At 65.3% G+C, this 13,086-nt stretch overlaps 1 protein-coding gene across 2 annotated transcripts; it reads left to right on the top strand.

Annotated features, from left to right (window-relative positions):
• Positions 1–205: 205 nt before the first annotated feature.
• On the top strand, positions 206–11,701 carry SEPTIN4 (septin-4). Of its 2 annotated transcripts, XM_027446002.3 has the most exons (12): positions 295–495; positions 4,519–4,812; positions 4,993–5,086; positions 5,160–5,246; positions 6,329–6,452; positions 6,690–6,824; positions 6,921–7,038; positions 7,352–7,453; positions 7,728–7,824; positions 8,087–8,249; positions 9,953–10,052; positions 10,304–11,701. In XM_027446002.3, exons 1-12 carry the CDS (start codon positions 310–312, stop codon positions 10,361–10,363), a joined length of 1,560 nt encoding a protein of 519 aa, XP_027301803.3. In that variant the 5' UTR covers positions 295–309; the 3' UTR covers positions 10,364–11,701. The 2 variants fall into 2 exon arrangements, with proteins under 2 accessions (XP_071882286.1, XP_027301803.3); XM_072026185.1 differs by lacking the exons at positions 9,953–10,052; positions 10,304–11,701 and adding an exon at positions 8,663–8,906 and having other exon boundaries at positions 206–495.
• The last annotated feature ends 1,385 nt before the right edge of the window (positions 11,702–13,086 follow it).

Here is a 13,086-nt window from a genome sequence, read left to right as displayed (position 1 = left end):
GATGCTGGTGCTGGTACTGGTGTCCAATGCCCTGTAGCAGTGTTGGTGCACAGATCCCAGTTCCCAGTGCTGGTGCTGATGCCAGTGCCTGGTGTTGGTGCCAGCATTGGTACCAGTGCCAGTGCCTGGTGCTGAAGCCAGTGCTGGTACTGGTGTCAGTGCTGGTGCCAATGCTGATACCAGTGCTGATGCTGATACCAGTGCGATGCCGGTGCCGGTGCCCAGTGCTGCTGCTGGTGCTGCCAGTGCCCGTTTTCCGGTGCCCGATGCTGACGCTGGTGCCGGTCCCGGTGCCGAACACTGGCCCTGATGCCGGTGCCGGTGCCGGTGCCGATGCCGGTGCCGATGCCGATGCCGGTGGCAGTGCCGGTGGCGGTGCCCGGTGCCGCCCCGCCCCGCCCCGCCCCCGCCGCTGCTATTTCTGCTCATCCCGGCGGCGGGGCCCGGCCGTGCCGCTCGGCAGCCGCCGCTCCCGGACGGCGCCCGGTAGCCATGGTAAGGCCGGGGGGGGCCGGGGCCGGGGCCGGGGACAGGGAGGGGGCCGCACGGGGCCGCCTGCCCGCTGCCGGTGCCCTCCGTGAAGGTGACGGCGCCGCGGGGGCGGAGCGGGCTGGGAGCGCCGGTGCCGCAGCGGGGCCGGGGGGGGCACAGCGCGGCCGCACCTGCCCGGGACCGGAGGCACGGAGGGAGGGGGGGGGAAGCTGCACATCGCCCCCCACACCGTGGCATCGGGGCGCCCCGTTCCTACCCCATCCCCGGGAAGCGGCACCTGCGCCCCCCATCTGCGGCCCCCATCCCGGGCACCGCCGTAAGGGACGGGGGGGGCAGCGGCTGGCTCTGTGCTCCCCCCTCCCTTACCGGGGCCTTCGGCCGGTTCCCGGCAGCCGCTCGCGGTTGCGGTGCCCGCGGCGCTGCCGGCCGGGCCGGGCCCTCCCGCGGGGCCGCTCGGAGCGGGGTCCCGGCGAGGTGCGGAGCCGCCAAGAGCCCGCCCGGCCCCGGCCCCGGCCCCCGCCGCGCCCCGTCCTGCGCCCCGGCCCCGCGCATCCCCCCCGCGGGGTCCCCAGGGGGTCGCGGTGCCCACGGAGGGACCCCCGGTGGGACCGATCCGCCCCGTCCTTCCCGAGCGGCCGCCGTGGGAACGGGAGCGGCGCATTCCTGGGAGCGGGACACGGCGAAAGCAGCCGAGAGGGCGGCCGGCAGAGCGTGGCGGCACCGCTCCTGGGGGAGCGCCGTCCCCAGAAGCCCCCGAATCGGCTTTGGGGATGGATGGAGCCAAGGGACACCCCTGTCCCCGGCCTGTGTCGGAGCCGCGTTAGGCTCTCAGTGCCCCGAACCATCTCGTTTGCTCGGGGCCGTGGTGGCTGTTCCCGTGGTTAATGGCACGCGTCGAAACGCTGCCCCCATTCCAGTCCGGGCAGGCCCCGCTGTCACTTCCAGGCTGCGGCACCCGGGGTGCTGCCGTGCACGCTGTCAGCCTGGGCCCCCCCTCAAGTAACTCAACCTGCTCCTAAAAAGTGCCCCGAAGGGAAGGGGCTGCAGCTCCCGCACCGAGGGGCGCGTTGGGAAGCTCTGCTCTTGTGTGCATGGCCACCCTGCCCAGGCCTGGTACCACGCCTGACCCTGCGCCCTGTTTGTAGGGTGCCCAGCAACCTGCTCCTCGCCCATGGTTCCCCCACACACATTCAGGGGTGCTCCAGCCCTGCAGGTCCCAGCAACATGTGTTTTCTGCTCCCCCACAGCCTTCCCAGGCTGCTCAGGCTGAGCGACGCAGCTCGGGGACTTGGTTTCCCAACAGGGACGGCACTGATGGGGTGGGAGCTGGGAGCGAGAAACTCCGATTACAAGAGGGCGGCAGCAGGCAGGTCGCAGCATGAGCAGCCCAGGTGCTGGCTGCCCCAGGGAAGGGACGCTGGGACAGCCGAGCCCCCCGGGCTGCTCCTCGGAAAACCGGGCTTTGGTGGGGGGTGGTTACGGGGAGGGGAAGCCTCTCGCTGCAGTGCAGTGCGTGGGGAGAACCAGGGGACGTGGATGCTGGGGAGCGGGGGGGGTGGCACGTGGTGGGGATGAGGGCATCTGTGGCCCTGTCTGCCTTAGACACCCGGCTGTGGGGTGTGCAGCGCCGTGGGTGGCACATCGGGGTGTCACCTTCAGGTGGGGCACAGCTGTGGGGACAGCACCTGGCTGGGACACTTCTTCCCACCCCCGTGGGGACAGGGTGCAGTGCTGCCCCTGGGGACATGGGGCTGGGGATGCTGCAGGTGCCCTGGCAGCCCTCACCCACGTCCTGGGTGCGAAGCCTCCCTGCAGCAGCTGGGGGAGGCTGCGGGGAGCAACCAGGCGTGGAGATGCCATCGGTGGCTCTGCAGCTCAGGCTGCGCTGCCCCAGTGCCCCGCCAACCTCACCCCGTGGCACCCTCGAGCTGTCACCGTGCGGGATGGTGTGATGCAGGGTGACAGGCGGGGACAGGGCAGCCGGCAGCGGCTCGCATGTGCAGCGGGGTGTGTAATCCGCTTACGGGACACGGCACACATAAATCCCAGCTTGCAGGTGGGCGCCAGCGTGGGACAGTCAGGGAGCAGCGGCACTGGGGCTGTGTGCGCTGCCAGGGCTCAGCCTGAGAGCCCGTGCTGGATTTATGGGTTATGGGGTGCTGGGGCCCAGCACAGGACCATCAGCCTCTGTTGGCCCCTCGCGCTTCATCTCCCAGCTCCCTCCGTGGCACAGGGCAGCGCTCTGGGGCTTTTTAGCACTTCCCTGGGTAGCTCAGGCAAGTGAAGCCTGCCCGGCTCCGCGCCTGAGCTGCTTCGATGCATCTTGACATGCATCAAGGCGAATCACCGTTGGGCTGATGGGGGAGACCCCCCAGCACTGACAGCTCGGCTGCTGCCTCGGGCTCCTCCATGGGCCGTTAATGCTTTGGTTAACCCTTGAGGTTGAACAGCGGCAGCTGAGCCGTGTTTCTCTGGGGATGGAGCTGTTTCTCTTGGGATGAACGTCCTCCAAGCTGCGTGCTTAGCCCAAGGCCTGGGGGGCTCAGGCAGCCCCATTTCCCCCTGTCTGCCTGTCCCCTCCCTGGCCAGTGATGCTTCGCTGGTCCCTGACACCTCCCAGAGCTGCTCTCCTGCTCCGTAGCTGGCCAGGAGCTGGGCTCACTCAGCTCCCTGTGCCTGGAGGCTCCCCTCTTGTGCCCCCCACCCTGCCGCTGCCCCACCGCACCCAGGAGGGCTGTGCCTGGGTGCCCCGGTGCCTGCGCAGGGTGGAGTTATGCTAATGTGCTCCTGGCCCTCTCTGAGCCTCGGTGCAGCTGGTGCCACTCGCAGCATCTCCCAGCCGCGGTGACACCGGCTCGGCCATGGCCACCGGCCCTGAGCTGCAGCCTCTGCAGGAGGTACGGGGGGAGCATTGGGGGAGAGGGGGCAGACATGGGTGGGGGACACGGGGGGAGCCCCACACCCAGCTGGAGGGGGGCTGGAGGACGTACCACAGCCGATGTCCCCAGGGACACACTGCAGGGAGGATGCAATCCAGCTTTATGGAGCTTCCCTGTGCTGGGGTGTGGGGGGCTGGGCCCCAAAGGGTTGCAGCCCCATGGGACAGAGCTGGGGCAGTGGGGCTGGAAATGCTCGGTGGCAGTGGTCACCTGTCCCCAGCTGGGCAGGGTGTGCTGAGCACACTGACAAGGGGAGGATGCTGCGGTGCCAGGGACCTGGCGAGTGCTATTGACCTGCTGGGGACGGGGACGGGGACAGGGAGGGGGATGAGGGGGAGACATACGGTGCCACCAGCCTGGCACTGCCATCCCCCATCCTGGTGGCCGTGGGGGTGCCGGGCAGAGCAGCAGCGTGACCTCGTTTCCAGCCCGCTCACCCGGCACCTCTCGCCTGGCCTCCAGCACAGCCGCCCTCCACAGGGACACGGGGTGCAGGGGGACACGCGTGTCCCCATGGCGGGCTCTCACCTCGGTGCCACTGTGCAGGGTGGGGGCTCAGCCCTGCCCCCAGTCTGGGAGTCCCTCTGTGGGTTGGGATTCCCAAGGCAGTTTCCATGGGGAGCCCACGAGCAGACCCCTGTTTGCCCCCCAGCTCCGTGGCTGTTGCCTCTCATCTCTCTTCTCCCCCCCCTCCTTCCTTCCCCATGCTCCCTGCAGGCCATGGCGCATGCGGGGGCTCTGCCCACCCCAGAAGACCCCAAGGAGCGTGGGGGTGCCCAGCCCCCCCGCAGGGCCAGGGGGGACAGTCCCCATCCCTGCCCCCCGGAGCGCCAGGAGCCGTCCGACCTCCCCATGCAACAAGCTGTAAGCGCCCATGCCGCGGGGTGCACGGACCCTGCTGTCCCCATGCTCCCCCCACGCCTGTCCTGGGGCTGCCACTGTTGTCCCCCTCTTCTTTTTTTTCCCAAGGTTTCCCCCTGCCCCTGCCTTGGGGGTGCATGAGGCTGGCTGTGGAGGTTTGGGGGTCCCGATGCTGAGCGGTGCCGCTGTGGGCGTCCCCTCCTTCCTCACCCCTTTTCCCCCCCAGATCAAGCGCTTCCTGAAGGAGGACTCGGAGGAGGCCGAGCTCACCCAGTTCCTCCGGGACTGCCCCCCCACCGACACCCCCCGCAAAGTGGAGCCCCTCGAGGGCAGGCGGGAGCCCGGCCACCCCCTCTGTGGCAGGGTCCCCGCCGAGGAGCCCGCCGATGACAGGGACGCGCGGCCCTTCTCTCGTCCTCGGCCCCTGGATGCCCAGCAGCTCATCACGGCCCCCCCGCCGCCCAGCCCCTCCCGGCCGCGCAGCCCCTGGGGGCAGCTGGACCCCTACGACTCCTCCGAGGTGCGTGCGGTGGGTCCCTGGGGTGTGGGCGGGCTGGGAGGGGGGGACAAAGGGGTGTCTTTTTGTCCCCAGAGGATGTGCCTGCCCAGTGAGCCCAAGGGGACCCCTTGGATTGCCTGGGGGGGCACAGCCCCGGTGGGGAAAGCAGCGTCCCCTGTTCCACGTCCCCTCTCCCTGCAGGACGACAAGGAGTACGTGGGGTTTGCCACGCTCCCCAACCAGGTCCATCGCAAGTCGGTGAAGAAGGGCTTCGACTTCACGCTCATGGTGGCAGGTAGGGGCCTGGCGCGGTGGCTGGTGTGGGGATGGTGACCTGGGCGTCCCCTCACTGCTCCCCATTGCCCCAGGGGAGTCTGGGCTGGGGAAATCCACCCTCGTCAACAGCCTCTTCCTGACGGACATGTACAGGGACCGCAAGTTCCTGAATGCTGAAGGTAAGGACAGCCCACACCGGGCACCGGGCAGCAGCTGTGAACACCCCGATTGCTGCGGGGAGGGGATGCGGGTGGGTTTGGAGGGACATCTCCATCTGTGCCCCACCCCCAGGGGCTGGCAGCTCCTCTCTGCACCCAGCTGGGCTCCTCCGGTCCCTCACACCCGCGTTTGTCCCTTCTGGGCTTCCCCAAAGGCAGAAGCAGGCGCGATGTTTTGCCAAGGCAGCGGGGCCCCCCAGCACGGTGCCCCCCCCACCAGGCTTTGTCCTGGGCTGCAAAGCAGAGGGGGAACAAAGCCTGGCTTGTTGGGCTGGGGACAGTCGGGGTCCGGGACACAGTGCCACGTGGACGGCTCCACTTCAGCTGCGGTGGCCACGCTAATTAAAAATAGCCCGAAAGGTCCAGATCCCCGCAGTCCGGGGGGGTTATTGGGTTTGTTTGGGTTGCCAGGAGCAATTTTCAGCCTAAATGAACACACGCAGCCGCACACACGCAGAGCGATGAGAGCATCCCTGGGGCGTGGGGATGCAGAGACACGGGGCGTGCAGGGGGGCTGGGGGTAAAGGGTTATTAAAACACACAGTGGCGGGGCTGTGGAGTCACACAGAGGTGCAGGGAGCTGAAAATACTCCTGAGGTGATGCTCCGGCAGCCCACCTTCCTCACCCTCACGCTGCCCTGGCTGTGTTCACAGAAGGAGGGCTCCTGTTGGCTTCTGAGTTCAAAAGCTAAAAGCAGCTGTGGGCAGTGAAGTGCTTGGGTTTGGAGGACAAGGTGACCAGGAGCGTGGGGACACTGGGAGCTGGGAGGCATCCTGTGCCCCCAGGGCTTGGATGTGACCCCAGGCTCTGTTCTAGCACAGGGAGAGCAGTGGCTGCAGGCTGGGGCTAAGCTGGGGTGGGTGGGTGCCCTGCTTGGTGCTGGACAGATGCTGTCACAGGAGGTGATGGCATGGCCACTGGGGAAGGGTGAGCGTGGTGCCACCACGGCTGTGCCCATCGTGTGCGGAGATGAGTGCATCCTGCTCGTCCCTGACCCTCACCTGGGGTGCCTGCACCATTCCCGTTTCTCCTGCCCTCACAGAGCGCATCACGCAGACAGTGGAGATCACCAAGCACGTGGTGGACATTGAGGAGAAGGGCGTCAAGCTGCGCCTGACCATTGTGGACACGCCAGGCTTTGGGGACGCCGTCAACAACACCGAGTGGTGCGGGGAGAGGGACGTGGGTGTGCTGGGGTGGCCCTGGGGACAGGGAGCGCTGCTGTGGGTGTGAGCGGCTCCGAGGCAGGGACGCCCCACGGTGCTGTGGTTTGTGCAGTCCCCATCCTCGGGATGCTGAGCCCTGGAAGAGGTGTTGGGCCCAGGGATGTTGGGGTTGGGACTGGGGAAAGCCCATGGGGGCTCCAGTGGTTACCCCTGCTGCCAGCCCTCCTGTTCTCCCAGCTGGAAGCCGGTGGCTGACTACATCGACCAGCAGTTCGAGCAGTATTTCCGTGATGAGAGTGGCCTGAACCGGAAAAACATCCAGGACAACCGCGTCCACTGCTGCATCTACTTCATCTCGCCCTTCGGCCATGGGTAGGAGCATCACCCCCCCTTCCCTGCCCACCTGGGGCTCTGAGCAGCACCAGGGGGTCAGAGAAGGGACTGGGGGCTCACAGAGCTCCCCTGCAGCCTCCGGCCCCTGGACGTGGAGTTCATGCGAGCCCTGCACCAGCGGGTGAACATCGTGCCTGTGCTGGCCAAGGCGGACACCCTGACACCCTCTGAGGTGGAGCGCATGAAGAACAAGGTGAGGGGGAGCTGATCCTGCCTGGGGCTGTCCCCTCACATCCGGGGGCTGTGGTCCCCTCTTGCCTGGTGGTCCTTCCCATCCCCTGCCTGGGCTTTGTGGTGGAGCATCCCCCGTGACCCCCAGTACTGATGGTCCCCAGGGTCCTGTCTCTCTGGGGGGGGTAGGGGTGTCCGTGACATCCTGCCCTCCTCCTGTGGGGGAAAGGTTTGCTGGGTCCCTGGGGGACACCGGGTGTGTGCCCTGCCCGTGGCGCTTCCTCACCCCCTTTCCAAGGGGCAGAGACCAGTCCTCACCCGGGCTGTGTGCGCAGATCCGTGAGGAGATCGACCACTATGGGATCCGCATCTACCAGTTCCCCGAGTGTGACTCAGATGAGGATGAGGAGTTCAAGCTGCAGGACCAGGCACTGAAGGTGGGTTGGGCCCCTGCAGCCCCAGGGCCGTGGGGAGCACACAGTCCCTGGTGCCAGGCACAGTAGGTTTGGGATGTATCGCACGGGGCTGGACACCTCCCTGAGCTGCTGCCAGCTGCAGCTCAGTGGGATGGAGAAACCCTGCTGCGAGCTCCGCCACCCCACAGCCAGGGCTCCGGGGCATCTTGGCAGAGCTGTGCTGGATACGGCTGGGGAGATGTGGGTGGGGGAATTTGGACCGAGCCCTGCTATAACCCTCGCCATCCTCCTGCAGGAGAGCATCCCCTTCGCTGTCATCGGCAGCAACACGGTCGTGGAGGCCAAGGGCCGGCGCGTCCGCGGGCGCCTCTACCCCTGGGGCATCGTGGAAGGTAACGGCATGGGGGGACCTGTCCCTGCAGGGACGGGGACACAGAGTCATAGAATCATAGAATATCCCGAGTTGGAATGGACCCGTAAGGATCATCAAGTCCAACTCCTGGCACCGCACAGGTGTGCCCAAAATTTTAGAGCATGTGCCTAAGGGCACAGTCCAACCATCGCGCACCCCTTCTCCGTGCTGTGGTCCCCACGCTGGGGGGTTTGGGGAGGGGGGGGGCTGGTGGGGCCCCCTGACCCCCGGCTCCCCTGCAGTGGAGAACCCGTCCCACTGCGACTTCGTGAAGCTGCGCACCATGCTGGTGAGGACACACATGCAGGACCTGAAGGACGTGACGCGGGAGACACACTACGAGAACTACCGCACGCAGTGCATCCAGAGCATGACCCGCATGGTGGTGAAGGAGAGAAACCGCAAGTACGGGGCTGGCAGTGGGGCTGGGCTGTGGGGAGGGATGGGGCAGCCTCTCTTCTCCCTGGGGTGGCATTGGGGTGGCCCTTTCCTTGCTGGCTGGAGGGGTTGGTGGGGACCCTTTGTCCCCACGGGCTCTGGGGCCAGAGCAGAGCAAGCAGCTGGTGCCAAGGCTCTGCCCTCAATGCCCACCAGACTCGTGGTACTTGCATCCCCTTCAGAATCCCCAGAATTCCAGGGGTGACCCCAAAAAGCAGATGCCCCACGGAGCTGGCTGCAGAGCCCTCTCCGGCGCAGTGCGGGGGCTTGGCGGGTGGCTTGTCCTTGGCTGGGGGGGTGGTCACGGGTGGCAGTCGGGGATGGCTGGCGGTGACAATGGGTGCCCTAAGCTCATCTCTCCATGCATGCTGTGGGAGAAGGAGGCAGCCCTCCACGCTGCGGCTGTGCTGCGCCGACTGCTCTGCAGACTGAGCCAGGGACGTGCTCGTCCCCTGCTGCCACCGCTGCCTGCGTCCCCTGGCCCCTCTATAAAGTGCTTGCTGGTACCCAATGCTGTCTTGGTCCTTCTGTGCCTGCAAGGGCCCTGCAGGAAAAGTACCTGGGGGGCTCCTGGGGACAGCCAGCCCCAGACCACCTGCCCATTGCCCAGATCAGCATCTAGTTGCCCACTGTCAAGCTTCCCATGGCAGGGGCATGGTGCTGGCAGTGCCCACAGCACTGGGAGGATGCAGTTCCCCTGCAGATCTGTGTCACTGGGGCCACCCACCTCACCCAGGCATGGTGGGGTTGCAGGGACCCTGCCCGGCACTGTCACCTAAGCACCCACCTCCAGCAGTGCCCAAGGGGTCTGCAGGCACTCGTGTTTGCCACAGCCCCACTGTGTCCCCATCTGGTGGCACCCAGCTTTCCCAGCCAAAGGGAGGCAACCCCAAACTGGGGTGATGCTAGCTCGGGGTGTGGGAGGCAGCTGGGTGCCTGTTTTAAGAAGGTCCCTCAGGTGGGTGCCCAGGGCTGGTGAAGCCGCTTGGCCCATGCCTGGTGCCAGCTCCAACCTCATCTCACTGCTGGGGCTGGAGCTGGAGCTCACCACCATCCCTGCGGCTCCAAAATTCCCCCTGCCACTGTCAGGAGCACGGGCGGGGATCTCCCAAACAGAGCAAAACTCAACCAGAAACCATCCCCTGCCTTTGCATGCCTGCACTACCCCAGCGCCAGGGGCAACCTCCCCACACATCAGCTCTGCCACAGCCAGCACCGCTCCTGCATGTCCCCGCACCGCGGGCACGAGGTGACACGCGTGACTGCTGCGAGCGGCAGCGGTGTCACAGCCACGTGGTCACCTGCTGGGGCAGCGCGTGGCTGCCGCAGGGACCCAGCCACCAGAGCTGGTCCCTCCCCGTGTCCTTGCCATGGGAGAAACCATCGATCCAGCCCGCTGCGATGGGGTGGCCGCGGGCAGGATGCGCTGTACCACAAGTGCCTTTCCCGGATGATGCTCTGGGAAAGCAGCGCAGCGCTGCTGGGAGCAGGGGCTGTGGCACAGCCCGGCTGTCTTCAGGGGCTGGGGGACACCAGGGGGCCAGCACCGTCCCCTTTGGTTGGCCCCAGCTCTTGTATGGGTCTGGGAGATATTTTCTGAGTTGGGGGAGGAGGGCTCGGTTTTGGAGGTGGGGATAGGAACAACCTCATCTCCTCTCTCTGCCCCACAGCAAACTGACGCGGGAGAGCGGGACAGATTTCCCCATCCCTGTCATCCCCCCGGTGCCCGATTCGGAGACGGAGAAGCTCATCCGGGAGAAGGACGAGGAGGTGAGCACAGGGCCCCCCGAGCATCCTGCTGTCCCCCTGCTCTGCCCCCAGACCCAGCAGGGTACATCCTGCAGGTGAGCTGGGGAAGCATTTGAGGGGAATCAGAGGTTTTCTCCCCAAAACACATCTCTTGATGATCCGGACCTGCTTGGGATGCTCGACCCAAATCTGTGTGCAGGGGAGGTGATGTGGCTGGGGGAAGCCCAGGGAGGTGCCACCTCCCTGGTTGTCACCCCTTTGCTCTGTCCCAGCTGCGGCGCATGCAGGAGATGCTGCAGAAGATCCAGAAGCAGATGAAGGACTCCCACTAGCCCCCTCCTCCTCGTCCTCCGGCCGTGTGCCACGCGGATCAGAGATGTTTACATCACGCTCCATCCCAGCCAAGCTGCGAGACTCGGTACCAACAACACCTCTCACCTTAAGCTGCTGCGGTATCGCCTTATGGACCTGGGCACCGCGAGGGGGCAGGGTGCCCAGCCCAGGGGTCCCCCAAACCCTGTCCCGGCCACCCCTGCACCCCCTGGTGCAGCTTTGTCCCCAGTGCTTCGGTTCCCCCTCTGTTGCCCCAGCCCCGGGTGTCTCCCAGGAGGCCGCCACCACCCAGCTCCCCGCCTTGTGGCTCTTGTCCCTGTGTCACCTAGGGCTGCCTGCTCAGTGTAAAAGAGGATGAAAGGAGGGGACAGTCCCAGCCCTACAAAACAGGGGCCGTCCCACTGCTGGTTCCCACCTTGGGAACAGAAGGGAAAATGTGACCGCAGGGGGACAGCGGGGCACTGAGGGGCTGGAGGGACAGACACCACTTGGGCCTGTGGCACCTCTGTGCCAGCGGAGAAGGGCCTGAAGCTTGATGGTGCCCAGCCCCATGTCCTGGGCACGTTCTCTCTCCCCAGTGAGCATCGTCCAACAGGAGTATCCCCAGTCGATGCACAAGGAGCCTTGGGGCATCGCTGTCCCTGTAGAAAATCCCGTGAACCCTAAATCCCCGTGAGCAGAGACCTTCCCCCCTCCCCCTGACGTTGGCCCTATAGAGCAATAATCGCCATCCCTGCCCTTAGCAAGAGCATCGTCCCTCGCTGCCATTTCGGCCCCTGGTGCCGCTCGCTTGTCTCTTGTGTCCCCGTGCCCCCCTCCCCAAGACGTCCCTGCCTGTGCTGCTTGCAGGCAGAGAGCTGGCCCCAGGGGAGCCCCCCCAGCTCCCTGCTTCCCCGCAGGCAGTGAGGAAAGGCTGAAGGGGACGGCCAGGCTGAGGGATGGGGACACAACTGGGGCACAGGGCCATGTTCCCTCCCTGTCAGGGCCCTGGCCACCCTCTCAGGGTGGGTTTGAGCCCCCACGGTGTGGTTGGAGGTGTCCCAGGCTGCTGGGGACAGTGCCTGGTGGGTACCACCCGTGTCCCCGCATGGGCTGCAGCCTGAGGGCTCCCTCTGTCACCGCCCCGTGAGCAGGGACCTGCAGGCTGTGTTAGCGCTTTCCTTTTTTTATCTTGCTATTTTCTTACAGAAGTACCTACCTTTGCATGACAGTCATAGATGCATTTATTAAAGTATACGAAGAGTATAGGTTTATAAATTCTTATAGAGCTAGTGGAAATATTTTTAACCCCTCCACAAACGTTCTCAATAAATACGGCTGACCTGGCTTGTCTGCAACCACGTCTCGCTTCCACGGGCTGCGTGTGGGTAGGCGAGGCATCAGGATGATGTGGATGGCCTCTCACTCCTGGCTTCTTTTTCCTTGGAAAGGTGTCAGAATGGACTTCAGGGGGATTTCTGCCACCCCCATGCTGCTGAAGCAGACACAGGGCACCCAGACGGGGGCTGGGAAGCTGCCCAAGCTCTCCAGGACACAAGGACCAGTGCCCGGTGCTGGCTCATCCCCCTCTCACACTGTGCTGTGGGTGCTGCTGGCACTGGGCATTTCTGGGACCCCCTGGGGCCTGAGCTGGGGGCATCTACGCCACATGGCCTGCTCTGCCCCGATGCCCCCATGGCACATGGTGGCTGGATCACCCCTATGAGCACACGTGACCAGTTATGCCAGTTTGGCTTCAGCGTGAGCTGGTTTCTCTCTAGACCCCTCTGCCTGGTGCACAGAGGACCCTTGCTGGGTGTCCCCACTCTGGTCTGCTCCAAGCCCTGTCCCCAGCCGTGCTCCATTGCCATCCAGACCCTCCTGCCTCTGTATCTGCACCCCAAGGACCACAGCTACTAGTAGGGGAGATGGGTGAGAGCTTGGGTGGGCTTTTCCCCAAATCCCCCACAGGTGGGACTCAGCTCTGTGGTCCAGCTGGGGGAGAAGCCCAGGCAGAGGTTCTGCCTTTGGATGCTTGTTGCTGTTCCTCAGCTGCTGCAGGTCCTTTGGCTGCTTCTGGTCATCCTCAGCCTGGCCAGGGCTGGGGCATGCACCAGCCACTCCTGCCCCAAGGTGGGACCACGCAGATGGGGTCAGGGCTGAGGTTCTGGCAGCCACTCTCCTCCTTGCTTGCAGTTTTCAGACCACCTGAGTCACAGAGTGTGGCACATTCCCCACCAATACTGCCCCAAATGGTGCCAGACCCCAGCCTGTGCCACACCCATGCTGCCCCTGCTGTATCCCCACAGGGGTCTTTGGGAGCAAAGCCCCAGGTGATGCAAACCCGCTCTGTAGGGCACGAGGCTCTGGTGCTGCAGGAGGGGTGCACAACGGAGCAATCCCTCCTGGATGGTGAAAGTGTCCTGGATACATGCTTGGTGCTGCCAAGACTGATCTCTCCCCTCTTATTGTGCTCTTTGGGGCCACCTTGGGCAACCCCAGGCAGCACCAGCCAGGAGCAAGAGGGGCCATGGGCCAGGGCCTCCCTGCCATGGAGCAGGAGCCGCAGGGTGCACCGCCACCCCACCAACACCTGATGCAGGGGGAATCCATCACGTCACTATTCAGGGAGCAAAAAAGTCAAAAAAGTTCAAAAGTCATCTTCATAAATGGCAGTCGTTATAACATGAAAGGGAAAGGGAGAAGTGCTTGAGTTCCTCTGGATGCAGGAACTTGCCTCCTG

Source organism: Anas platyrhynchos, chromosome 20, assembly GCF_047663525.1.
Source record: "Anas platyrhynchos isolate ZD024472 breed Pekin duck chromosome 20, IASCAAS_PekinDuck_T2T, whole genome shotgun sequence".
Taxonomy (NCBI): Eukaryota; Metazoa; Chordata; class Aves; order Anseriformes; family Anatidae; genus Anas; species Anas platyrhynchos.
The sequence above is the reverse complement of the archived record's forward strand: the minus strand, read 5'-3'. Positions and strand labels throughout refer to the sequence as shown.